The sequence below is a fragment of the Pteropus alecto genome, unplaced genomic scaffold (genome assembly GCF_000325575.1).
Source record: "Pteropus alecto unplaced genomic scaffold, ASM32557v1 scaffold22, whole genome shotgun sequence".
In the NCBI taxonomy this organism is placed as follows: Eukaryota; Metazoa; Chordata; class Mammalia; order Chiroptera; family Pteropodidae; genus Pteropus; species Pteropus alecto.
The window spans coordinates 7,486,326-7,514,100 of NW_006434839.1; the positions used below are offsets into that span (position 1 = coordinate 7,486,326).

Here is a 27,775-nt window from a genome sequence, read left to right on the forward strand (position 1 = left end):
TTAGGTCCTTTGGAATTCACAGGATATTGTATGATTCGGGCTGATAAAGCAGCGCTGTCTGATCTGAGATGGCCTTGCTCCCGACTTTTTCATTGCTGTATTTCTGCACCTTAGCTCGAGATAGTCAAGGGGAAATAAGTGTTTTCTGCAAATGAGAAGACTGGGTCTACTCTGCCGTCCTACCACGTAACAGCACGTTTCAGCAATCATTTCTTTAAATTGTGCATCTCGGTGGAGCAGGCAGTGGGTCTGGCGTAGAAAGAGCAGAGGCTGAGAGGCAGGGAGCAGAGTGTGTGTGAGTTGAGGGAATGTGTGTGGAGTAGTTATACGGATCATATCTGGAAGAGAAAACGTATGTTGATGACACGTGTGGCAAAGCACCACCCATCTAGTATTGCCTCTAAGGAGTAACCAAAGAATAAGTGCCAAATTAACAAATAATTTAACTATCATCTATATAGCTTCAAGAATTATATTTCATACTTTCCCGCCTTTCTGCAAAGAACGTACTAAACGCAATCGAAGGGTTTTTTGCTGCCTTGGCCCATTTGTTGTTTATTACTCATGTACTGAACTGAATTTCATGGACGCCCAGAGAGGATGCGACAAGGGCGTAGGTCTCTTGTGCCCACACAACTCCCGTGTCCATTGCAGCATCTGGGTTTTTCCCCGAATGCACACTGTCTGTCACTCATCATCTCCACTTGCTGTCAGGAACCCTGGTCGACTTCGGCTCCTTTCCTCCTCCCTCCGTGTGCCACCTCCGACTTTTGGTGAGCCAGGAAGGCAGACACCCAAACTTGCTGAAATCGTGTCTTATAAGTCTCCGTATAAACCGAGGAGGGGCATGCATGAGCTTTAGAGCAGGGCCTTGAGGGCGCTTCCGTAGGTCGTGCAGATGACTTGATTCTTTGCCAGGATTCGATGAGTTTGGTTTGCTGGAAGAGTGAGTTCTGAATACCGAAGGCTTTTCCATATACAATTCATACAATGAATTCATACAACGAGATGTCTGCTGACCTGCTTGGCCTGGTCCGATGGATGGACAAGCACTATTGGGAGCAGATAAGTAGGCCAGGCAGTTTGGGGAGCTCTAGCTCTTTTCTCTAGCGAGCCCGATGCCAGTGCAAGAGAGAGGTAACTTGCTCCCACGGGCCCAAAGTTTCCCACGCACGCATCGAGTTTCCCACCAGGTGCCAGAGGGTCATTTACTTGCTGGCAAGACTGAGTAGACACTGTAGAAGGATTTTTTTTCTTTTTCTTTGCTATTGTTTGAGCTGCTTGGAATGTGGTGTCAGTGAAATAAACATTGAGAGTTCAGTGCATAACAGAACAGACGGTTATTTTCTCTTGGGGGGAAGAAAAAAGATGTGTTTCCTGGCTGTGGCTGCATTGTAAACCCAACACAGTCAGCTTGCAAAGTGTGCTGTTGATCAGAGGGTGGACCGAGGCTGATGGGGGCTGGTTCTCTCTCACCTGGCGGGGGCGGGGGGGTGGTGTCTGTCCCCTGACGGGGAGGTCAGAGTGCAGCACGTCTCCACACGTGTGGTCTGAGGACACTCCCAGGAGCCTGAGCACGCAAAGTGCACAGAGACAACCCTCACAGAGTAGGCCGGGGGCAGGGCTTGACCTTGAAGTGTCCCCAGATACAGGTCAGCCAGGCCAGCAATGATAGATAACACCCGACCAGGAAACTTATAAACCATGGCTGGCATTTCCCATCTTTTATTTTGGGGGGTTTATATAAGAACAGTTCTGTTTCAGCCACCTGGGGCAGCACATTTAATTTCCAGAGCAGTGGTGGGACTGGTGAAGCATGGACATTTGCAAGGCAAGAGCAGAGGGTCACGTGGGGTGGGTCGAGCCAGCGGCTCTCCTGAGGAAAGCCCAGCCATCGGGACAACCGAACTTTCTGCTCCACGAGCTCTGAGTGGCAGCCTTTTTAATGGTTTTGCTGGAGCTCGGCTCTTGCTCCTGCAAACTCAGCAGAGCCCGCCCAGGGGAACAGTCTGAGTTGGGAAGGGAAGGCTGGCCCGCCAAGTCTGTTGTTTGAAATAATAAAAAGCAAAACTGGCCGGTTTATTTATTTTTCTAAACAATAGAATTTCCCACCACCCTCGCTCGCTAAGCACCACTCCCCTTTCCTTCTAATCACCCTGTCTTGCTTTTCCTAGAGGTTATCAGGACCACATCCACCTCTTGGGCAGAGGCCCAGCCATGAAAAACTCTGGGGCTGCAGGAGGATTTTGCAGGAAGTTTTGTGAGCTACTGAAAGCAGGGGTTAGAATAATGGACATCATACTGTTGCTATAAGTAATTACAGAGTTGGCTTCTCCGAGCCCTGTAATAATCTCCTATGTGTATCAAGGGCCTTGCGGAGTTCTTTGCAATGTGACAAGTGACTTGAGGAGGGTGGGCAGAAGGGGACTTGGGGGTTTGCTGAGAGTGAGGAAGTTTACTGTGGGTTTCAGGGGTCCAGGAGCTAGACTGCAGCTATCCATGGGCTGCCCTCAAAATTACTGATTTTTTGTTTTGTTTGAAAGGTATGGGTCCCCATCATTTGCACCCTTGCCTCTAATAATGACCATAATTTCACTCCTTTAGTATACACATCCCATGAGGCAGGGGAAAAGGAGGTGAGGAGAGTGCCAATTTGGGTGTCTTTTATGTTTCGGGTGTGTGTGTGTGTGTGTGTGTGTGTGTGTGTGTGTGTTACTGCTGGCATCAGCAGCCTTTCCCGTGGCATGCGTTATAGGCATGTGCTGTTAAGAAATACAGCAAAGAAATGCTACAGTCATCTAGAGGTGCCTAGGAACTTTAAAATAACCCACGGACTGTTAAAATTTCAAAGACAGATAAAAATCTAAAAGCACACACCACCCTGATTTACTTTAAGGTGTTTGTAAAATCCTAAAACTTTTGACCCAAGTTGAGGTGATGAGGTCAGTGTCGCCCCCAGAAGGAAAAGACCTCTTCGCTTAGCTATTTGGCCAGAACACGCCCCTCCCTCTTTCCCTTCTTTCCTGCCACTAGTGGTCATATTTTACGGCTGCTGTTCAGCCATGAATTATTGCCTGACATTAGTGGGCGAGACTGATGTTCCTCGTGAACCAAAACATCATAAACTTCCACTTGAGGTGTGCACGCTCCTTTCGTTTTGCAATTGTGTCTTTCCTGGGTGTTTTGCAAGGTAAATTGTTCACACCTAAGGGGTTGAGCACTTTGCGGACGTTGGTGAACCAGAAGTCTGGCTGGCCCCGATATTGCTTTCTAGTAGGATATTCACTGTGTGTGTGCATGTGCGTGTGCATGTGCGTGTGTGTACGCGCGTTTGTGTATACAAACCCCAGCATACCCTCCTCTCGATAGAAATTGGGTGTGTGTCAGCATGGAGAATTCATAGGAGTGGGCGACACAAAAATCATTTTTATTGGGAGGTGTCACGCAGTTTAATCTTCCTAATTTATTTTTTCTTGAACCTATTTTGGAATCGATTTGCTTGTGTTCCATAGGCCCCGAGCACAGGTCCAGAAGGGAAGCCAGCCAGAGTGGGGTAGGGCTGTGTCATTCTGACCATAAGTTCTCAAGAGTGCATGGGTGTGTGTGTGTGTGTGTGTGTGCGCACGTGTGTGTGTGTCTGCAATGCTTGAGTCACAGAGCAACGTCAGATCAGAGATGGGCAGCCCCTGCTTTGCAACTTTCTTAACGTATCTGAGACTTTGTCTGAATATTTACCTGGAAATTTGAATCGACTTTAATTAAAAAGAAGTTCGTGCTGTTGAGTCACGGAACAACGTCAGATCAGAGATGGGCAACCCCTGCTTTGCAACTTTCTTCAACGTATCTGAGACTTTGTCTGAATATTTACCTGGAAATTTGAATCGACTTTAATTAAAAAGAAGTTCGTGCTGTGGAAGCTGCTCCAGATGGCTGGAGGCGATGCCATGTTGGACTCCAGCTTGCCCAGGAGCGCTTGGATTAGAGCAGAGGCCGAGCATGTTTGCTGTAGCGTTGGGTCCGTTAGCTCTGTTATGTTATGAGTTTCTGCAGCCAGTTTGCATGGAGTAAGACACCCAAGCAGAACGGAAAAGAAATATGGAAGAAATGATACTGGGCAATTTCCATGATGGGCAACGGCCATCGAAGCATTTTTGTTTGGTTATTTTCGTCACGTCGTTTTTCCATTTCCCACCCCGGTCTGGCAAGGATAAAGCCTGTTTAGATCTTAACTTGCGGGTTAAATGACGGGGAGGCTGAGGTTGAGGTGCTGCATTCAGGAGGCACCACAGATGTTCCAGGGGTGCCACCCTCCTTCCTCTGATTTCACATCTAAGTCTAAGCAGGGACAAGAGACGGCTGTTCTGTCATCCGTCCTTCAAACCTAGGAACCCTAAGACTGGCCGTCAGAGCAACTTTGCCTAGTGTCAACCTATCCACTCCTCATGGTCCTCCTCTCACTTCCTTTCAGTCTCTTCTGCTGGATTTTAAACCTTTTTGGGGATATTTACCTGGTAGGTAGACATGCAGGGCAGCTAAGCTGGTCAATGTCCTCTTGGGCATATATATCGTACATCCTCAGACAATACTAAGCCCTCGCTCAACCATTCTTTTTACATAAATACATCCTCACTGGCACTATTTTTTCACCCTTTCCTACTTCTCACTACACTGTCCTTGGGCCCACCCACTGTCCCTGCATGTCCCTGGAGGGATCTCAAGTGGTCACTCGGAACTATCCTGAGCAGGCATGGGGTGGTGTCCTCATGATGCAGCTTCTGCCACAGCCACTCTCAGAGCAGCTTGATGCCAGTCTCTGGAGTGTAGACTCATTCTCCTCCTGGTGCCCTCTCAAAAACACACTTCGAGATCCCCAGAAAACACCACCTCTGGAATACTTGTCGTACTACTGTCCAAATGATCATTGAGCGTGCACATGATTTCAGGAGATGGTTTTAAATGAGCTTTGCCAATTCAAGATTTAGTGATATATGTGCGCCACATTTTTTGAATTGTGTGTGTGTGTATATACATATATATATATACACACACACACACTTTTCTATAGAATAATCCTGATCATAAATTAAAATGCAAAGACATTAAAATTGAAGACAGTACTGCAGAAACACCCCCAAATCATAGAATGCACTCAGTCAGCTGATGCTCAAATGCCAGACACGCTGGAGGAATTTATCCAGTGACACATGCAATTGAAGTAAAATATTGTACTTTACAAGAACATATCATTAAAATGAAAACTAGCAGCATATCAGGAGCCTGGCCATGTAACCAAGACGACAAAGATGGGAAGGGATGAAAGAAATGATGCATCAGAGGAAGAGGGAGGAGGCAGAGGCAGGAAGAGGAAGCGGCCCCCGGCGGCGAACGGCCCCCTGACAGCTGGGCTAGTATCTCATCGGAGGAGAATAGAGTCATCGTCCACACCAGTGGAGGCTCTCAAGCGAGGCAGGACCAGGGAGGTCTCCATTACCTGGAATCATTGCAGCTTCCTCGGCCGTGATGATGAGGAAGGTCGTGGCCGCTGGACTTACTCAGAGTCCACCAGTTGAAGCTCTGGTTGGGGGTCTGCTTATAGTCCCTAATTGTTCTCAAGCGACTTCCTGTGAACGTGGCCACCGGCTTGCTTCGTGGTGGTGTCATGGTGTTTTTTCTAGCAGCTTTGGCTCCTCACAGGGGCAGTCGCAGTGACCTCTAAGATAGCTCTCTCAAGTCTCCCACATTCACTCCATACCTTCTACCTGACCCCAGGGGACACAGGTATATTAGTTATGGATTGCCGTGTAACAAATTATCCCAAAACATGGAGGCTCAAGACGACATTTATTGTCTTACAGTCTCTGTGGGTCAGGAATCCAGGCGTGGCTTAGCTGGGTCCTCTGACTCAGGGTTGCTCATGGACTGCAGTCGAGGTGTCAGCTGGGGATGCAGTGACCTCCGGGCTCAAGGCTGAAGTGGGGGAGGATCCACTTCCAGTATTACACATGTGGCTAGAGGCAGGCCTCAGGACCTCACTGGAGACATAGATCTCTTGCCAAGTGGGCCTCTCTATTACAGCTACTCACAGAACATGGCAGGAGAGAGAGAGACAGACAGACAACAGACAGGATGAGAAAGGGCCTGCAAGATGAAATCCACAGCCTTTTTGAAATTTAATTTCAGAAGTGACATCCCGTCACTTTTGCTGTATTGTATTCATTAGAAGTCAGTCCCATGGTCCAGCCCACACCTGGGGAGAGGAGCTTCTGCAAGGGCTTAAATACCAGGAGGTGAGGGTCTTTGAGGTAATTTTGGAGGCCGCCTGCCACACTAGGGCTTTGTTTTTGCCATTGAGGGCCTCTCAACCAAATATCCTTAAACTTCAAGCTTTTAGTGGTGTGGCAAGGGGCACAGCCCTGCCAGGGGACAAAAGTGGCCCACGCATTGAGTCCTGTCTTACGGCTCCCTGAGGTTTTGATTGTGCAGACATGTTGGAGAATCCAGAGGATGAACAGGAAGGGTAAAGTGGCCAGCCACACCCACAGGGCCATTGGATGGGGAGCCGTCCTCAGCAGGAGGCCTAGGAGCATGGGGTAGGCGGGCCCGGTGCTCTTTTAATCTTAGGGAGATGGTAGGTTATGATGGTGGATGAGAGAGATTTAGATTTTGAAATGATGACTGATGAGAGCTCTGCATGGCCATGGAGAATCCACGCCTCCTGACTCTGGCCTCCTCTGGGACTCACCTTGCTCCCTAGGGAGGGGGTCGTTTTCCTAGCGATCTGAAAGAGATGGGAAGACGACTGTGCTTTGTACCTAGTAGGTACCAGGCACTGTTCCAGGTGTTTTACGTGTGTTATGTACATCGATGATCTCATGTAATCCTCAACATTTTTTTTTTCAGGGTAAATACTACAACCTCCATCTTACATGTGAGGAAAGGGGTTGAGCAACTCATCAGAGGTCACATGATTTGATCTAAGGCCTGCCCTTTGACTCATTTACATGATAGTATCATGGGCTCCACCTGAGGCTTTGCTCTGGAGTTATGAGTAAATCTTGCCTCCACATCATGAGAGGATGAAATACCCGGCCAGCATACCTGTCTGCCAGAACCTTCCTTTCATGCCCTCTGCCCCTGCTCTGGCTCAGGGCCCCAGAGCTTGGAAGGTTGTAACTGGTTTCCTGGTCTCTAGGTGCCCCCTCTTTAATGGTTCTATAAATTGCGCCAGGTTTTTCTTCCTGAAACAGCTCTAATCCTCTCAACTCTTGTAGTTAAAAAAAAAAAAAAAGGAGATCACCTCATCGAGCCTTCTGTGGCCCCCGCCTGTGGCTGCACGTGTAAACAGCCCAGCCACACTGAGGACGCAGGCCCTCCAGCTCCGCCTTCAGCCAGGGCCCTGCATGTTTTGATCTTCAAGGGCCCTGGCTAAATTTAAATACCAAGGAAGAGGTTCCCACCTGAGAGACAGTGGGATTTCCACCTACACATGGCAGTTCTCACATCAGCAACCTCCCTGCACCGGCGATTTTCCCGGCCATTTCCCTCCTGATGAGCAGTTGTGCTGGAGCCCAGATCCCCCAGCAGACTGGGCGGTGGTCTTGAGGAGGGGTGGGAGGTGTCCCAGGGAAAAGACAAGCTGTGCTTTTCCACTTACCACTGACCCGCCTCCTGGGACACATTCAGCCATTTCTGTCTTTTGGGTTCGCACTAGGATTCTGCCTCCCAACAGCCTGTGGAACTGTGTATAGTGGTTCTTGATTATTTTTCCAGTTGCAGGTTAACTAGGGTCCCTGTCGTTACTCATTTGGAGGATGGCTGCTTCTACTTAGTCATATCCCTTAACTGCTGTGCAAGCCCTCTGGAGCTGAGGATCTGATTATAACATCTCCTTATGACCCTTGTCATTTTGAGCACCTATCCCCGCCAGTCTGCTGAACTCTGTTCCTCGTTCTCAATACCTCTCCCCTTAATCTGAGCTTTTGGGCTACTCTCTCAATCCTGTACCTACTTTCCCTATGTTTCGTCTACCCTCTCAGCTCTTGCCCTTTTCTTCCCGTCATTATGTAGCATTGGATTTTTACTTTGTGATAATCCACTCACACGTGTTATCCTGACCAGTCTGCCAAGGATAACTATTCGGTAGTAAGTCCCAAGGCAGCTTTGGCTCCATGATTTCTTTATAGATTTGGTGACTTAAGGGACAGTGTGATCCTGCAGATCAGTTTGAGAATCATTGATTTTTAGCTCTCAAACTCCCCTTGTAGACTGCCAGTTTGGGGCCCTCCTGTCTTAAACTTGCATCATATCAATGATGCAAAAGGAATCGTTGAGCATCCCTAACTACGCAAAATGATATGAATGTTCACGGCTGAGCTGGTGGCAGCCATCGTGAGGGCCTTGACAACCACAGAGAGCTCGTAAGGAGTTGAACTATTGCAAATATGCTAGGAGGGGTCTCCTTATCCTTTCTAAACTCTTCATCTTCTGTTTTCAGGTAGATAAGACGTATATGCACACGAGCGTGACTGTGTGCCCCTCTCACACATACACACACGCTCGCATCTTAAATGTGCAGGTGTGCCTCATCTCCATGCATACCGGTGCACGCTCACACATGCACACTTAGGAGCCAGGCCCTTTGCACTCCAGCCTGGGGCTGGTGCCCTCTGCGCTCTGCCCTCTTGGACTGAGCCCCACCTCCCTTGTGTTCTCTCTGGGAAATTAGCAGCACACCTTCTAATCAGTTTACCTCTGATTCACCCACTTTGACTTCAAGATGATGACAGGGTGAAGCTATTTAGCTGTCAAATGCTCTCACTATTGCCTAGATGGACAGTGCCTCAGACGTCAGAATGGCTTCTTCCTCTTCCATGCGTGAGTGTATGTGTGTGCGCGAGTGTGTAGGGTGGGGAATAATGAGTCTCCCAGTTGCTTTTTTAAGTGCTTCTTGCATCTGCCTGTAATTTTAATGCCTCTTGCCTGCTGACCTCGCTTCCCGGCAGCCGGCCTAAGTGTGATTCCCATAATTAGCTTAGTGATAATTTAATCTCTCTGCTTTAAATTTGTTTTTGAGGGACTTGGGTCTGGGGACAGGGGGAAGGGGACCTTTGCATCTTCTTTGACCTTTGTTTTTGTCTGGACTCTTTCTCTGTTTGGGGCAGGAGCAGAGGAGGGTAGCTGGGTTGGGGTGGGGTAGGGGTGGGGAAACAGAGAAGGAGAGGTCCATGGCATCATGGGTAGATCCTGGACAGGAAGCTAAAATAAAACTCTCTCTTTATTCCCTTTCTTAAAGGGGATTCCCTCTCTTCGTCCCCTTTTCTCCCCCAAAGTAGGAAGGCATGTGAGTTGTGGGTACACAAGGTACTTTAAGATGCTTAGGTAATGAGCAGCTTAAAAATGGGGAAACAATATCCTTCCTCAGTGGTCATGGCAACCATTCTCTGAAGCCAGAGGAAGGCGAGAAGGAGCAAAGGGAGCCATTCAGTGCTATGCCGCTGCTTCTCTCCTCTGGGTCTAGGCCTCCCTGCCACCTTCACAACCAAGTGTCTGCCCAGGTCTGTGTCTGGGGTTGCCCAGACGCTAAACTGTTAAGAAGCAGACCTGCCCGTTACATGAAGAGTTGGAACTGACAGCCAGGAAATCTCAGCTTTGTTGCTGGCTGCACTTCTGATTTTGGACAAATTGTTTATCCACACATATTTCACCTTTTGAACAACAAGCATATTAATGTACGCGCACTCCATCTCTCTTATGAGTGAGCCCTTCACATCTGTAGAGCATTCCTTGATTCGGTAGAAGGAAAAAAACTAATGAAAATTAAGGACATGGTGAGGATCACGTGACTTTCTGTGTTTAGTAAGCTTCTAAGAAGAGTCTTCGAACTCCATGGATGTAAACACCCACGTGAACCCAGGCAGTGAGCGTGGAAGGTCTCCAGAGGTGAGGGTCTGTCTCCAGGGGAAACCTCAGATGCTCCAAAAAGGTGCACTAACCAGTCCTCGTGGGATTCGACTCTGTGTATGCGTGTGTGCATACACACTCAAGATCCCTCTGGAAGAGCTTCAGGAAGCCCAATAAGAGAGATTAGAGATGTAAGTCAGCTGGGCCAATCCTGGCTACTCACTCAGCTCCCATGACATGTGAGGTGCTGTAACTGGGGTGAATAACCTAGGTGAGAGAAGGGGGCACACGCAGGGCGCATTCGGCTCTGAAAAGCTCGGGCACCCTCCTACCGCCTCCTGCAGCCTAGAAACAAGGTCTTTGATTTATGAGCTAAATTTTAATTAAAAGGACGGCAGGAACGAAAAACAAAAACTCATTTTGCCTCTTCAGGATAAATGGTTCACTCTCCAAACTCATTTTGTTTCTTCTCCAAATACCCCAGAGCTGCAGGCGCGTGTGCACGTGTGTGTGCATGGGTGCGTGTAATGGGATGTGGCCCAGGGCTCTGGTTCGGACCCCTCTGAGGATTATCTGCTCCCTTGGCTCTATCCTCCTGCTGTGCAGCCCTCACACCTGCTTCTTGTCTTGTCTTACAGTTTCTCTTTGCAGCTTTTTCTAACATCTTAAAAGAGATGCTACCCGTTCTGTTCTAAGTTGCTTACAGAACTTGCCTTTCTTCGGCCACAATGATGCTTTGCTGTCTTTGGCAGAAGAGATTTTATTTTGGTGGTCACCCAAAATTCTCAGTACGCTTTGATTTATTCCTCTGAGAGTTCCTCATTAGGTCCCATTGGCACGCCCCAGTAAGGAATTTCTCAGACTCCCAGCCCTTGCTCTCCGGGAGTTGATCGTCTCTAACACGATTGAATCTGACATGGAACTACATACAGCTCCACCCTTGGATGTAAACTTGGCTTTTCTTATGAGACAACATTTATTCACCGTCACCTTTAGCAGTGTGACATGGACCTCTTTTTTGTGAGTCCAACTTTCTAGAAGTATCCGTGTTTATTTCCTATTTAGAAATGTATTTTCTTCTATTTAAGACGTACCGAGACCATTCTCCTTAGTATTTCTGTGCCTCCCTCCATCAGGAAGTTTCGTGCGGCCCTGTCCACTGGCTGCAGAAGCAGGAGCCAGGGGTCCTCATCCCAGCCAAAGACATGCCCGCCGCTGCCCTCCTGTGACTTCTGGGCAGCATTGGAGGAGCCATTGTGATCTCTTTGCTCCAAAGCACGAAGGAGAATCTGACCATGAAACACACTGAAAAATCCTCAGGGGAACTGACCAGCAAAAGTCTCCAGCTAAGATAAGCCAGAAAATCAACTGCAGGGCCATAGAGAGGTGGCTTGATCCAGGAGCAGGAATTTGGGCTTGCACTTGGTGACTAATTCTCATTCTTCTCTGCCACTGACTCACTTCGAGGGACAAGTGACAGTCACCCCACCCCGCTTTCTGCAGGGCTTTGGTATTATTTGCAGTAAACAACAGAGGGAATGAGCTCAGCCCTCCCCCACCTTCTGCCTGCTGCTACATTTATAAATACTCTGTCACGTAATGTCCTGGCGTAAGCACGAGGGAAGGTTCGCAGGGACATAAGCATCACCTCCCAATTAGAATGTTTGTATCTGCTTGCCACTCATTTCAAACTAAGCATGTCGGTATCTGTAGACTTGCCTTAAAACACCAGCTCACCAAACCCAGGGTCTCTAGGGCCCAGGGGAGAGCAGGGTGGCAGGCCCCAGGCCTCACCCAGCCTGCTACCTGCCACCTCATCCTGGCCATCATCTGCACCCGCTCCTCATTGGTGAGCTGAGGATTTCTGTGCCTCCACCTACATTATGGGACCAATGGTGACGTCCATTTTCCAACTTGTCAAAGTGATGTTGCCCAGAGCGCTCTGAGGCCCTGGGGCTGTTCTGCAAGATGAGATCATTGTTGCTAAATTTGCCTTTGCTGACAGCCCAGAACTGGGTTCCAGGGCCCCTGGCAGGCTTGGGAGCTGGTCGGCTAGGGGAGAGTCAACAGTGTGCCCCAGATCCCGCCGCGACGGCTATCCACGGAGAGGGAGTTTCTTCTCTGACGGTTTATACCTCTCCCCTTTCAGCTTCCCAGGTTCTCTATTGTAAAGATTTGCTTTCATCACCAAAACCCCACTTTGGTCTTGGAGGCTTAAAAGACCAACGTAAAAACCAGTGTAGAGAGTGTGTCCAGACCGGCTGAGAAGGGGCTTGCCACATCTTCGTTTGCCCTTGTGTGTCTTGCATCACGAGCACTGACGGTTGGTCTTTTGCAAGCCCACCTCTAGGGATGTGAGAAAAGTTGGGTACCACAGCCTAAAAGAGCCTCTCCCCCACCGGTCTGTGGTCTCTCGTTCGGACAAATGAGCTTGGAACTCGAAGGGTCCCAGGAACGAGAAACGAGACATGGAGGTCCCGTTAAGGAACCAGGGCCAATGGAAAGTGGACGACAGGACGGGGCTGCTGCTGTCCCGTCAAGGAGGCTGGGCCAAGGTGTTCCACAGAAGTAACAGTTGAGGGGAAGAGCTTTCCTGCTGGGAGGACTCAGCCAGGAGCACCTTCAGAGAAGATGGCCCTGGAGGGACATAGGGAGGGAATGACAGACATCTTGCCAGGGTCTAGCTGTGTATTAGTTTCCTGTTGCTGCTGTCACAGATGACCACAAACTTACTTAAAAAGAACAGAGATTTACTGTCTGAGAGTTGCGGAGGTCAGAAGTCTGACACGGGTCTCAGTGGGCTAAAATCAAGAACCAGCAGGGCTTCATTCTTTTCTGGAGGTTCTAGGGGAGAATCGGTTTCGTTGCCGTTTCCAGCTCTCAGAGGCTGCCCACATTCCTTGGTTCATGGGCCCTTTCTCCACTTTGGAAGCCAGCCACTTTGCATCTCTCTGTAGTCTCGTCACCTACTAACCACAGCTAGGAGAGGGTCTCCACTTTTAAAGGCTCGTGCGATCAGATTGGCCCCACTTGCATGATCATCAGCAAAAGCTGGCTCCTCCACAAAGGTCGAAATCACTGCTTAATCGGTCAGGGCCTCTTCAGGAGGGAAAGGAGAGGATGGAAGATGAGAAAAAGTGAGCAGCTACTAAGTGCTGGGCCCTTTGTTACCATAAAAGACATTTTTTCACCCCGCGTGCATTTTAGAGCTCATTTTGGCTTCACCACCAAATGCTCAGCTTTGCGCAGCGGAGAGGTTGGGGCGCACAGGGAGTCTGAGGTTCCAGAGAGGAAACACTTGGAGCTAACATTGTGGGTAGCCCTCCATGCTGGAAGCTTCTGAGCATCCCGGGGCCTGTGTCCCGAGCCTCAGAGAGAGAGCATCTTTCCTCTCACCGCCTGAAGAATCCCTGGACTCTCCCACAGGCATCTATACTTATAGGATTGATCTCCACTGGGCTTGTGAAAAGGAACAGCTGATGTGTTATATAATTCCTTTTTTCTTCAAATGTGTGTGTAACAGTATGTGCCTAAAAACTGAGGAGGACCTGTTGGCCATTTTTGATGACTTACTCTCACACACTCCTCTGCCTTGCTTCTCATCTCGTTCTCCCTCTCCTACTTCTGCAGGAAGAGGGAGGGAAGTCACTGGGCAGCGAGCATGGAGAGGGACACTAGGCGCATTGTCTGTTCTGCTTTTTTCACCGTAAGGCCAGGACTTCCCCGTCTGACCTCAGCCCTCTGGATTGCTGAGATGAGATTTTTTTTTTTTTTTTCCCTTCAGAGTTCACTGGGAGTGTGCAAACTAATAACACTATTAGGAAAAATTATTTGTGTAGAATGTGCATGATGTGTTTTAGTATTAACATCGGTTTACAAAATGATAAGCGGGGACAATTTCTGGTCTCCTAAATGTGAATTATAAGTTTTCAACGATACCATATGTGCATGTATCAGTCATTTAAAGCATTATAGGTTGAGTATAAAGATTTTCCTATCTCTGTTTTAATTGCTTTGAACTTATATCTTAGGCTCAGTTGATACCAAATTAGAGCTTTCTGCCACTTTTTCCGGAGAGTCGAGAACTAGGAGGGGCTTTACCAGCTCGGTCACACCAGAATTCATCAGGGAGCACACCCAGGTATACCTGGGAACCAGCCAATGAGCCAGCTGGAGTCTGGATGTGTAAGTGTGAGTATGAGTGTGTGAGGGCCATGTGTAATCACCTCTGATGGCGTTAGAGGAGACAGGTGTTTCATTAAGTTTGATAGATTTGGAACATTTTAACCACGCGTGGTGGGACGTTGGCACGCTGAAGTGAGCCAGCCATGGTCCCACTGCCCAGAGGCTGTATTCCTCAGAAGTGCTGTGGTCCAGGGGTGGCATATTTCACCACTTGGACACGGCTACCCTGAATGATGAGATTGTCGAAAGTATCGGCAAGTCTCGGAAGCAGTGCCCTCCCGCACCCCCTGCGGCAGTGCTACCCGGGGCCACCACGTCATGGGAAGAGACCGAGAGTCTGAGTCCGTGGCTCACCGCTCGCTCGTACATTTCGTGATCTCGGGCAGTTACGTTGGCCTCCCCGTGTGCTAATTTCCCAGAAAACGTGCGTATGCAGCGAACCTGTTTGGGGGGAGAGCAGCCTATGAGTGAGCCAGTTTGCAGAGCAGTGGGATAAGTTGGCTGAAGTAGGGTAGGGACAAGGCCGAGGCCCTTCCCATGCCCCCTGCAGTGGGACAGCAAACAACGATGGTGGCCGGTGGCCTCAGGCAGAACCCTGAGCTCTTGCCTAATGGGTCACCTTGGCCACAAGAGTGTGTGACTGACTCAGCTCTGGAAAAATAATGCGAGCCCGTGCCCTCCCCATGGTAGGTCGGTGAACCTCACACCTCTTTTGGCCCCCAAACCAGCCACTCTGCAAAGCTGTGGGGATGACTCCAGGGATGGGGGCCGGAGCTCCTTCTCTTGTTTATTTACTTGATGAATCAGGAGGCAAGCGAGCCGGCAGGCAAATCAGGGCCTGTGGGATTTCGATCCCCTTCCTCACCAACAACGTCTCGGGCTGTCTTGCAGCTTTTCCATGTGTGAAACAAGTAGTGGGACTTTTACCTGACAGGGCTGTTTAGGGACTTGCTGCTGCTGCTGCTGACCAGCGAAGAGGTGGTGACAGTGCAAGTCTCTCTAAGAGGTTCAAACGCATTCCCGACAGGTGACTTGCCCCCAGCAGGAGTCTCCTGCTGATTGCTCAGAAAGCCAGGCAGCTGCCTCTGGACAGGCAACTGCCTCTGTGGACAAACTTCTTTGGGCTTCTTGTTACCAGCAACTTCCCTTTCATCTACTAAAAGAGCACAGCTTAGAAAATGGTCACCAAATTTAACGAGGAAGGAAATGGAGCCATCAGGGAAAGAAATGGGGCGAATGGCCCTAAGGGAGGGGGTGACATCTGAAAAAGGTTGCTTTTGGGGTGCTCTTCACATCCTGCTCACATCCTGCTGTCACCTTGGAGGCCTCAGTTACCCACCCATGCTCCTCAGTTCATGGGGCTGAACCCCATGGGGCTCCTTGCAGAGGGAGCTTAGCCAGGCTTCTCTGGCCAACGCATATCTCGAGCTTGCTAAGTGACTGCTCCTACCTCTCTGGTTAATGGCTTCGAGCTTTTCCATGTCCCGGGGGAGAAGCTGGGCCAAGTGGTTTCTACTCTCTGACCTCTGAGGTTTCCCAGGCTGAAGTCAGGTCCCCCGGCCCATGTGGGCGCCTGGAACAGGGGCCTGTTTTTGCTCATGTGCTTTCTACACCTTTGAAGGGGATGCTCTCTAGCTCTAAGCTGGCATCTCTGCTTACAGAACCTTCTCTTTTTAAAACGAACAGTTTTAAAAGAAGCAGATGGGCTGATGGGTGTCCTTCCAGCCCCTCTCTCCTCCAGCTCCACAGGGGGAGGCTTGTCCCTCTTGGTCTTTCTGCTTCTTTTCCTTCCCCCAAACTTCTGCCCAGGTCCCGTCCAAGTCTGTGGTCACTCCTTGCTCATTTGGGCTCATCCAGCCTGAGCCGACACTCCTGGCCCCATGACTCTGGAACCCCAGGACATGAGAAAGGAAGAAAGGCTTTTTCTGTGAACAGGACAATTCCTTGTCCACGGGTACAGTGCCATGTGCCTGGAGAAACTGCATAGGGCATTACTGCTGGACTACATTCTCTTGATAAGAAAATATTGTCATTATTTGTGTGCGGGAAGAGGCCCTTAGGTAACTTTGCAGCATTCGAAGGCCCACATCCTCTTCCCCTGAACTTCGATCGTGATTCTTACAAGCCTCTAAAGCAGAGATTTTAAAGCCTTTAGACACAGAACTTTTTCCTCAAATAACATCTTCTATGGAAATCAAACATAAAACTGATAAAAATCAAGTCAGGTTGAAGTTGATGGATGGGGTTGGTGAGGGGAAGAAGGAAGTGGTTTCAGAGCTTCCCCTTGTCTTCCCAACGCCCCCCACCTCCTGCAAGACTCCTAGACACCCCATGGAGCTCAAAGAGCCCTGCTGAGTTTAGCTGGAAGCCCCCGCCCGACACAAGTGAACCATGAAATCATCCTGATACGTGGGCTGTGTGTCCCGTGTTCCTGGGTGAGGCCTGGGAAACTGGAGAGGTATCTGTATAAGAGAATGAGGAGAATGGGACCTTTCAATGCTTCACCATCACAGCCTCACAGTAGCTGTCACCTGGGCTCCCTAGGACTGCCTCAGGCTCCGAGTGACGGCCAGTCCTCATTTTGGTAATCAGTAAAGGTATTGGCCAGTGTCCTCGACATCAATACTGCTGCCAGATCCGTAGGGACCTCTTCTAACATTTGAATCACACGGGATCGTTTCCAAAGCCCTTTCCTGTGTTCCTGCACTTGAACGGCACACCTGCCTGAGACGTGGGTGCTGAGAATCTCGATTGTCCTTTTGCAGATAAGGAATCAGCTTAGAGAGGCCACCTGACTCAAGCGAGGTCACAAAACTAGTTAGTTAGTGGCGGGAGCTCTGATTCAGAGACCAGTACCACATTCACTATTCCACAGGTGCCTTCAACTGGCACATCTGGCAGCTCAGGTCAGAAGCAGAGCAAGATGAAGAAAGGCCCTGAATTCTAGCGGGTCCTCTGCTGCCCCCTCCTAAACCTTCCATCATCTTCTCGCGCATCTCATCCTCCTTCCAAGGTGAGCTAGAGCCAGGCTCTTCCAGCGCATATTCCCATTGTTACTTTTCGCATCTCGGCACCACGTGCATTGCTATTTTTACCCTGTACTAGAAACTATTAAGTAGGGAGAGATGTTAATTGGTATTATTACAGCAAACTGTGTCCTAGTAACATTGCAATTCAGAGGTAAGCTCTCCACTCTCCTCCCCTGCCTTTTAAGCGAAGGTAGGGATTTTATTCATTTGGCTGACAGCCAGCACAGGTTTCTATGGCTGCTGCTGGGCCTGAGGTGGGGAGAAAGAAGTGTTCAGGACTCTGACAGACACTGGACAGGCCGCTGGCCTCCACTCCGTGGTTAGTTTATGAGGGAAGGATGTGGGGGGTGGGTGGAGTTGCGACGAAGTTGGTTCCGTTTTATCCACTGAAACTAGATTGGAGGGATAGTATGTCTGCTCAGGAAGCTCTCATGGGGTGCGGCTTACAGAGTCTTTGTGAAAGAATCTGGGGCATTTGTATTCAAGGTCCAGCTGAAAGTAAGAGATAGCGGCCATCACAGTTGTGTTCCCCTAAGCCAGAGCGAAGAATGAACAGATTAGAAAATAATAGCCATGAAGTCAGACAACTTTTGCCAAACTTCCCGAAAAAAAAGAAAAGAAAGGGGATTCAACAAACCAGCTGTCCACACTGGCTACCTGGGTTCACATCCTGACAGCTTTCTTTCCCTGCCGTGTGACCTGATGCAAGCCTCTGTGGCCTCAGTGGCCTCAACAATAAAATGGGGTGAGTAAATTTATGTGTCTCCCTGGGCTGTTAGGAAGATTAAAGCACATTGCACAAAGCATCTAGTAAATACAGTGAAAATGAAAGCTGTTACAGTGGATTTTTTTCTCAAGTGTCCCGAGAATCCTGTGCAGGAAGCAGCAGATGATGGAAAATCCAGGTTCCAGCCTGGTCGTGTCTGCTGACTGCTTGAACCCAAACCGTGGCAGAGAATACCTTCCAGATCTTCTCGGTCCCTCTTCTCTACCGTGGGAAGGATAATCAGTTTGATTTCATGGCCCCCTAAAACTTCCGTTTTTTATAATGCTTATCGCTTTATAAAAATGGTTGTGACTATGTATATGCAATAGTTTGTAGAAAAATATAGAAAAAGAAGAAAGAAGAAAATAAAAATCACCTGAAATCGTACCACTTTCAGAAAATTATTCATGGCATGTGAGTGTATTCCTGTGTGTCTTTTTTTTTTTTTTTTAAATAAACATGTCCTTTAAATATATACACATGTTATATGTGTATATATATATATACACACACACACATATATATAACATATGTTATATGTATATCTTATATTATGCCTTTTCTCCACTTTTTATTCTGTGCATTTCTTCGTGTGATGAAATGTCCTTCAAACGTGATTTTTAATGACAGCCTAGAGTTTCATAATGCAGCCTTTGCGCTTTGGCTGTTCATCTTTAAGCTTTCTGATTTTCTTTTTAACTCATTTATTTTCTGTTTCCCTTTTTATCTTCTGTTAATTTTTGCTCCATGAATTGGATTTTTCTCTTTTTTATCTCCTCCTGGTGATTTGGAAAGTATTCATCCCATTTTAACTTCATAGTGGTTATCCTTAAGTTTTTGAAAGTGTATTTAAATCCATAAGCATCAAAGTTAAGAATTAAACAGTATGATTTTATGTCCTTCCATTGCCCCATTTTTCAGTATTTGTTATTATGACCTAGGAGTTAAGATGTTAATATTTTTGCATTATGATAATTTCAGTATTCATTCATTCCTTTCAAACATTGTTTTTGACATGACTACTATATTTTTTTGTAATTGTAATTATACTCAGTATTTAGATAACTCTAACAGCTTATCATTACTCGTAGATCTGTTACATTGCAAATTTCTCACCTGTGGGTTCTTAATTTTGATTTGTCTCTTGGTAGACTAGCATTCATCTTTAAGACATTGTTTTGTTTTGTTTTGTTTTGTTTTGTTTCACGAGGGGAATACTGGTAATGTAATTTTAAGCCCTAGAATGTTTGAGAGTGTCATTCTGTTGACCTCACATGTAAATATCAATGACAACTTAGGGAGTATTTTTCTTTCCTCCAAGTTATTGAAATGACTCCATTGTCTCTGGGAGGTGACTATGGAAGAGAGGCCCGAGGCCAGTCGGATTCTGATTCCTTTGTAGCTTGTCTTTTCCTTATACCTGTCTCAGCGTTTGTAGAATTTTCTCTAGATGTCGAAAAAGTTTACCAGAATATGTATACATGTGGATTTAATTTCTTTTGCATTGCATTTAAATATGCTTTTTCAGTTTACAGTGTGCTTTCTGTAGCTGAGTGCTTTCCGTGAGGTTTTCTTCAGCTGTTATGTAAACTCGCCTGATTCCAGATCCTTCCTCCTCGGTCCCATGTGGAGGACAAACTACAGCTGAGTCTGGATCTGGTCCCACCCATCCTTTACGTACTGTCAGCCGCTGTTGCGAGCTCAGTTGAGTAGGTGTCAAAGAGACCCTGTGGCCCTCAAGGCTACTAATATTTACTGTCTGGTCTTTTAGAGGAAACGTTTGCTGACCCTTGTTCTAGATACTATTTACTTTGATTTTTCAGGCAAAAGTCCTCTTGAATCTTACTGAAAAACAAATAAGAAAATTTCCCAAGCATTCCCTTTCTCTTTTTTCCTTATAATAAATCTATCTCATAGAAAGATTTTGTATGTGTGAGCCCCTGTCTTTTTTATATTTATGTTTTAGTCCTCTAATAACCTTTCTGCTTATTTTTTTTCTGTTTGTTCAGCCTTACACAGAGAGGTTACATGGGGAGGTATGGTGGTTTTCTGAGAAAATAGGGTGGGCTCTTCTCTGAAATGTTTATAGATTTCCAATACCTCTCTCTCTCTCTCTCTCTCTCTCTCTCTTCTCTCTCTTTCTCTCTCTCTGTCTGTGTTTCACTGAAAAACAAAATTTACCCTCATAGTGAATGATATGTGAGATTAGCAGAGGACAGAATTCCTCTCTGTGCAGTAAAGGACAGAGAAACATGCATAGAGAGGCTGTGATGACGTACACTCCATTTTAAGCGTACACACTGCCTTCTTGCATTGAAGCCCCCAGTCCCACTTCTCAGCCAGCAGCCCACCTTCAGTTGTCCCAGCCTGATTTGGTGTCCTCCTTGGTAAAACCTTACCCATGGTTCTTTGGCACCTGAAGCTCTGGGAAGGCTGCAGCTCTGTCACTGGAGGGGTGAACTCGCTAGAGCCCCGGGAGGGAGGGGTGACCGTGCAGCTATTTTTTCCCACGTAGCTATTTTTGAAAGTATGTGGAGAATTTATGATTTGAATTCTTTTTATGTTGCACCTGAATAGTGCGTGGCCTCCAGGATTCTTGCCATCGACTGCCATCTTGTAATCTCCTCACCTGGACTTCCAGAAGCAGACAGTGAGAACGTCTACCTGCCCAAAGCTGCACTCCTCACTGAATATAAATACTGTGTGAAAGCAGCACCCCTTCACTACGTGTGTTCCCACAGGCTAGCAGGGCGACTGTTGCATGCGTGTGTGAGTGTGATCATTGAAGAGGGATGGGGAGAGAGAAGGAGCAAAGTGTGAGTGCACTCTTTGTACAAATGTGAATTTGAAAATCAGGCATTTTTGCAATTTAGTCGACTCTAACTATCCACACTTCTGGAAAGGAGATTTGATGCAGATCATGGAAACAAGCAGATAATTTTAACATGATTTCCGTTTTGTTTTGGGATACTTTATACGAAGGGCAGAGGAGCCTCCCAATTCACATCGGTCCCCCACCACCCTCCAAGCCCCTACCTTGCTCCATTTACCTGTGGTCTGTGCTTACCTGGACTGGTGTTAAAACAAGCCCAGATTCTCTGACACGCTGACCTTTGGCCTGAAGGTCTTGGGAAGCAGGACTGTAAATTGAAAATGCTTAAGAAGAGTAAGCTCCATTCAAAAATGCAGGACCAGACCCCCATTCATCTTCTTTCCCTCTTATGCTTCACCCGAAAGAACCTGACAAAATCAAACGTACTCCAGCCCGTCACTGCCCTTTGGCCTGTCTCTGGCATTTCTCTCTGTACTGCCAAGGAAATAGGATCGTTCCAGTTCTCATTTGCGGCCGTTCAGTTTGCTCCCAGCTTCTCTTGAATGATAGATTATAACCAAGGAGGTTGAATTTCAAATAAGAAAATTAAGACTCCTTTCCCAAACAAAAAATCTCATTGGTGTTCAAAACGACTTTTTAAAGTTCTCGCCCTGTGCTTTTTTGCTCAATTTTTAAATTAGGGGCTCTGTCGAAGAAAATTGTACTCAGGGGCGTTGTCCTCAGAGTTTCTTTCTTTGTTCACACAGGCAGTGCAAAGGGTCAGAAAGCTTCGTGGCTGGGCGGCAGGAGGCAGGTGGTGGCTACGCTGTGCTCTCTGGTTTGGTCTTTCCGTGGAAACGTACGGGCCTCACCTGGGCCCCTGTAGATGTACGTATTTACGCTTCCCAAGCTGCATATGTTAGGGCCGTAATTGCAGCCCGTGTCCCCACAACATCACAGACGTGAAAGGAAAATGAGAGCTTTGCACGTTCCTGGGATATAATTATGGTAATCGGCGGGCCTTGTTTGCCGTGCTTGTCCCTTTCGGCATTGAGCCCAGCTCTCCATTACAGGCTGCCTCGGGAGCAGATGAGCTTGGCAGAACTGTTTCCCAACTTGGGTTTCTTGGGTGACATTTTACCGAACTACCATATTCATACGGGAAAGTGAAAATAAATATACGCCTTGGTGAGTGTTCACGCGCTGAGCTCTTCCATGTGACCGGTACACAAATCGAGACACAGAGCATTCCGTGTTCCCCAGAAGCCCCCTCATGCCCGTTCGAGTCCCTATCCTCACCCTCCCGGGGACAGCCACCCTCCTGACTCGTCACAGCTTAGATTAGGTTCCCCATTCTCGTACTTCACAGGAATGGAATCATGCAGCACATACTCTCCTGCCTCATTCAGTTTGCTCTACTTTGTGTCTACAAAGTAGAGATTGGTCCATATCCCCACATAGTTGTCGTTTGTTCATTCTTGTGGTTGTATAGCATCCCATTGTGTGGCTAGACTAAAATTTAGTTTTCTGTTTTATTGTTGATGAGCATTTGAAAGGGTTGCCAATTTTTGCGTTTTATAAATAGTGCTGCTCTTAACACCTGTGTGTGTGTCTTCTGGAGGCCATGTTTTCATATTCCTATGGCGAATACACCTAGGAGTGAAATTGCTGGGTCATCACATATATTCAGCTTTAGTAGAAATTGCTAAATATAGACTAGATTTTTTTTAGAAAAGGGCTTTTTAGTTGTGGGAGGCTGGTTAACATCCTCTCCAGAAAATAGCAGAAAGGGAATATTTTTTCCTTTTAGACAACACAGCGTAGTGAGTTTTGGAGTGAGGTACCTGAGAATATTAGTTCAACAAGAATTTATCAAGTGCCCATTGTTCTAAGTGACAAGGCGTATTAGTTTCCTATGGCTGCTGTAACAAATTCCCACCACACTGGTGGCTTAAAACAATATAAACATATTCTCTTAGAGTTCTGGAGGTCAGAAGTCCGAAACGGATCTCCCTGGGTCGACATCACGGAATCAGCAAAACCATAATCCCTCCAGCGGCTCTAGAGAAGAATCCATTTCCTTCCTTTTCCAGCTTCTAGAGCTTCATTTTTTAGCTCATGGCTCTTTCTTCCACTTCGAGGCCAGCAGTGTAGTATCTTTGAATCTCTCTCTGGTCTGTCTTCACATGGCCTTCTCCTGTGTGTAGTAAAATCACCCTCTACCACTCTCTTATAAGGAGACTTGTGATTCCATTTAGGACTCACCCAGATAATTCAGGACTATCTCCCTCATCTCAGGATCCTTAACTTAATCACATCCACAAAGTCTCCTCTGCTATATAAGGTAGTATTCACTGGCTCCAGGGATTAGGACCCAGTTGTCTCTGGAAAGCTTTATAGTTAGTGTACCACACAGGGAGATACCATCATCTCTTGATTTTCACCGTATTATCCACAGCTCCTGCCTTCACGAAGCATCATCATTGTACACCACAAAGTTGCTCAATCTTTCTGCTATTCCCTAGGATTCTTGTTGCGCCATGGGTAAAGGTCAGTGGATGAGACCAGAGAAGCGTATTTAAAAGACGCCAAGATGTGTTTCATCAAATTGTAACTTACTTTCGGTAGTAATAAAGACTCTTGCATGGGTAGGAAGAAAAATATCAAAGTACGAAATACCCTAAATACAATGTGGGATCTCGGTTTGGATCCTGGAACAGAAAAGAGACATTAGTGGGTAAACTGGTGAAATCCAAATATAAGCCTAGAATTTAGTTGATTTTGTTTTAGAAATTGTGTCATAATTGTGCAAGATACTAATATTACGGAAAGCTAGGTGAATGATATACAGGAGCACTCTATTTTAGCTTTTTAACTCTTCTTTAAATCTAAAATTACTTCAAAAAAGAAAATTAACAAAATACTGAGTTGTTAGCTGAATACCTTTTTCATATACAAAAAAGTACATTTACAATTTTTTTTAAAAAACACTTCATTCCATTAGTAACTGTGGTTTCAAAGATGTCAAATAACTTTAAGCTATGGTTGTTGCACATGACTATTTAAGCTTTTATAATGCTTTCATACTATCTTTGTCCTGCAAAAAGCTGTTTTATGTTCATTTAAAGCATATTAATATTATTGAATCAAGGCAAGAGAATTTTCCAAAACCCATTAAAAAACCTAAGGGTAAAAAAAAAAAAAAAAAAATGCAAGGCACCCACTCAAATACCACAGTGGAAAAGCTCCAAATTCCATCTGTTTATGTGACATGGGAGACAGGGTCCAGTGCGGGCAGAATTAGTTTAGAAGGTCCAAAAGGTAATGATGAGATTTAAAAATATATAACCGTTGAAATATAAATGGAGATTGGTAAGTAGTGAGACAAATAAGATGACGTTTGCTCTCTCGGTGGGAACATATGGGTCATCTCCAGTTCTACCCAAGACCTCCCAGGGGGAGCTGGCGCTGGAGCTGAGGGTGGTCCTTGGGTGTGAATGGAGAGGGAGTCCTGCCTTCAGCCCCTCTGATTGATTCATCAACTCCTCCCTGGCCCTCCCCTCCTCTCCTTTCTTCCCGGCCCCATTACAGGGCTTAGTCTGTTTAGGGCTCCCCAGCGGCCCAGACAGCTCACGGCTGAGTTGTTATCTTCCCGTCGCACACTTATCTGGGCACGGTTAGAGCTCCCTAATAAAATTTGTCACTGACTTTAATCCCATCACTGTCCAGACCTGCTTGCTTAGCCTCTCTGCTTGTTTAGGCTTTGCTTGCACCTCCAGCCTCTTCCGAGGAAATTGGTGGAGATAGGTGTTCGAAGAGAGCTCTGGGCCCTACAGACAGGAGAAGCCAACCAGGGCCACCAAATACTTCTACAGTAATTAGGGACAAATGGCTTTAGTCTCCCTCCTGCCTCTGGGGCCCATCAGGGACAAGAAGCAGGAGAGGGAGACGCCTTCTCTTGTCCGTGCTGTGAGCTGCAGAGGCTGGCTTCTGTCTGTTCTCCCGAGGACTCCACGTACCCCCTCCATTCCTCCTCGGTCTCCTGAGATGCTCTGGGCTGGGGAGAGGAGGCTTTTAGTCAGCTCACTGGGAGCCATGTGCGCACACCCCCAAATTCATTGCGGGATATCTGGGCCCCGTGGACTGTCCTGGCAGGCTTCTGTGATTGTTGAATTCTCTCCTCAGCTGTGCGAGAGATGCAGTTTTGAAGCCCAGAAAGGAAGTCTATATAGAGAATGCAAAGGGAAATTCTCCAAGGAGCACTTTCGTTCAGCAGATATACTCTGGATACCCTCAAAGACATATGGACTGTGTCTGGTGTGTCACCCTACAGTGTGTGTGTGTGTGAGTGTATTGGGATTTGCTGCGTTTCCAAGTATAAATGTGAGCAGCGCCCCATGTGTGTGTGTGTGCACATGCGCGCGCGCGTGTGTGGTAGATACGCGGGCACACTATCCTATAAGCTCGCCCTTCCTCCCTCCTCATCCACTTTGCCACACGGCTGCTACCTGCCTCCTTCTCATTCCCACTACACCATCCTGAGCCAGATGACCCTCCCCATTCCTGAAGGTAAACCTGTTTTCTGTAAATCCTCTCCTGCGTTGTCTCAGCTCTAAAGTTCTCCTTCCTCAGCCATCAGGGCTTCAGGCTCTCTCTTCAGGCACCTGCCAGGAAGGAGGCAAACACCGTAACGGCCAGAGCTGCCTCTTCGGGTACCTGCCGTGCAAGTGCAGACAGCCCAGCTGAAGCTGGAGGCAGGCAGACAGCTTGCAGGCAGACAATAGGTACTGCCTCTCAGAGCTGCCTGTCTCCCTGAAATCCTGTTGCCTCTGAGGTCAGGAGTCGGCCCCTCTGCAGCCTCCAGCCCCAGCCCAGGGCAAAGAGCCTGCCCTGATGGCCAGAATCAGCCTCAGCAAGGGCACGCTGCAGGAGCTGCGGAAGGTGGGCAGCTCACAGTGGGGACAGGAAGAGGGCTGCCATAACAAAGTACTGTAGGCTGGGTGACTTAAACAAGAAGTTTGTTGTCTCACAGTTCTGCAGACTGGAAGTTCAAGAACAAGGTGTCAGCAGAGTTGATTCCTCCTGCGGCCTCTCTCCACTTATAGATGTCCATCTTCTCCCTGTCGTCACAAGGGCCTTTCCTCTGCACCTGTCTGTGCCTAAATTTCCTCTTCTTGTAAGGACGCCGGTCATATTGGAATCAGGGTCCACCCTAATGGCCTCGTTTTAACTTAATCGCCTCTACAGACCCTATCTCCAAATTCGGTCACATTTCAATGTGCTGGGGTGAGGACTTCAACATGTAAATTTTAAAAGGACACAGTTCATCCCATAACAAGGTCCACTCTGCCTCCTCTCTGTGGGGCCATTTCCCAGCTGACTTCTGCTTAGAGCCTCACAGAACCTTAGCTCCTCCTCTTGCATGGGTGATGAGGCAGCTTTTGGTTTTGTTGCTTGCAAACTAACTGCAAAGAAAACGGAAGATTATTTTATTTTTTGGCTCTTTTACTATTTATAGGATAAGGAGAAGGCAATGCCCACGTAGTGGCATAACAAGAACTTTGGGATGTGACTTATAGTAGTGTGGCCTTGACCAAATTACTTCTCCTCTCTGATCATGTTTTCTTATCTCCATAATGGGGCTGTTGTGTGGATGGGTTGAGGTGTGTACGAAATGCCCAGGGCTGTGCCTGGCACAGAGTAGGTGCTCGAAGCTACTTGCTTCCTTTCCTTCTATTATGGTATTCATGCTGCTTCCATTTCTGTGGACAGTAAATTGTGGTGATGCCAGACACTCTGGACCCAATGGGCTACTTGGAAAACAGCTGCTGTTCACCCAAGGGAGCTGGGACAAGCTGGGACCTTGCTGAGAGCTCGGTGCAAACGTAATTCTTCTGTTTCAGAATAAACCACACTCAAATGTCATCTCTGCTGACGGCGGGTCAAAGATAAAAATCTCTGGATACAACAATGCATAGCTTCCAGTAAAACTCTGAATACAAAATTTGAAACAACTTCTGGTGGGCAAAGGATGGAACCAAAACCTGGAGTCTCTGCCCTACAGAGTGGTTCTCGAACTTGGATGTGAATCAGAATCACATGGATGGCTTGTCAAAACAGTGCCGGGTCCTACCCCCCAGAGTTCTGATTCAATAGACCCAGTGTAGGACCTGAGAGGTTGCATTTCTAGCATGTTCCCAGGTGATGCTGATGCCTCTGGTCCAGGGGCCACATTTGGAGAAGCATTGCCACACAGTATTAGTTCCTGTTTAGGATCTGTATCCCCTTTGTCCTCCAGTCTGTCCTGTCTTTGCTGTGGTCTTATCTGCCTGATCCAATTTCTCTGCTCTCGCCTCTGGGCAAAGGGCAGGTATGTTGAAACTTCTCCATCCTTTCCCTGATGAACATGGGATTTTTACCTGTTAATGAGCAACTGTTTGTTTAGCCCTTATCCCTCTCTGCTTTTCTCTTTCCCCCAGATTTTCACATGTAGGCTTCCAGGCATTTCACCATGTTGGAGGAGCAGACCGTGGCGTGCAGCTCCCACACCGAAGCCTGAGCTGATCCCAGTTAGGAAGAGGCAGCTGCAAAAAGAGCTTCCTTCCCATTGCTATCCTCTTCTTCTGTACCCCCACGCGCCCCTACCCCAATACATCAATTCCCTGGCCCCAATTCCCTGATCACTTTGCCAGAGTAAATAATTGCTGATGTGTGCTGACCCAAGGTCTTAACCAATGATGGAATGCAATTAGGGCCTTCATTTCCCACTGTCGTGGGAGCTGTCTTCCAGCTGATACTTGTGCCTGATCCCTTGTGCCGATACTCACATCCTCCCCACCTTCCCCTTCGGAGACCGGAGAGCTTGGGTTGGAATAGGACAGTTGCTTGTGAGCAGATGCCAATACCGCCTTTCTTGGAGTCTTACCCCGCAGAAGCGAGAGGGCAGAAGATCCTCTTCCAAGGAGCTGAGGGTGTGGCCCTCACACCCCTCACACCAAATTTCAGAGGATGTGAGTGTCTTTCAAGACTATTTCCGGAAGAGATTTGAGACTCAAAGCTTGCTCTATGTCGTGTCATTTTAGA

At 47.5% G+C, this 27,775-nt stretch overlaps 1 protein-coding gene across 5 annotated transcripts in view; it reads left to right on the forward strand.

Moving 5' to 3' along the window:
* PLXNA4 (plexin A4) overlaps positions 1-27,775 on the forward strand; it is a 418,764-nt gene that overhangs the window by 84,927 nt on the left and 306,062 nt on the right. Inside the window, exon 4 of one of the 5 annotated variants that reach the window (XM_025045938.1) lies at positions 27,172-27,769. The exons of 3 other annotated variants lie outside the window; for them this stretch is intronic. In XM_025045938.1, coding sequence (XP_024901706.1) covers positions 27,172-27,372 — 201 coding nt within the window. In that variant the 3' untranslated portion in view covers positions 27,373-27,769. Of the gene's footprint in view, positions 1-11,036; positions 11,258-27,171; positions 27,770-27,775 lie in introns of those variants that run through there. One more of the 5 variants, XM_025045939.1, reaches the window with a different exon arrangement.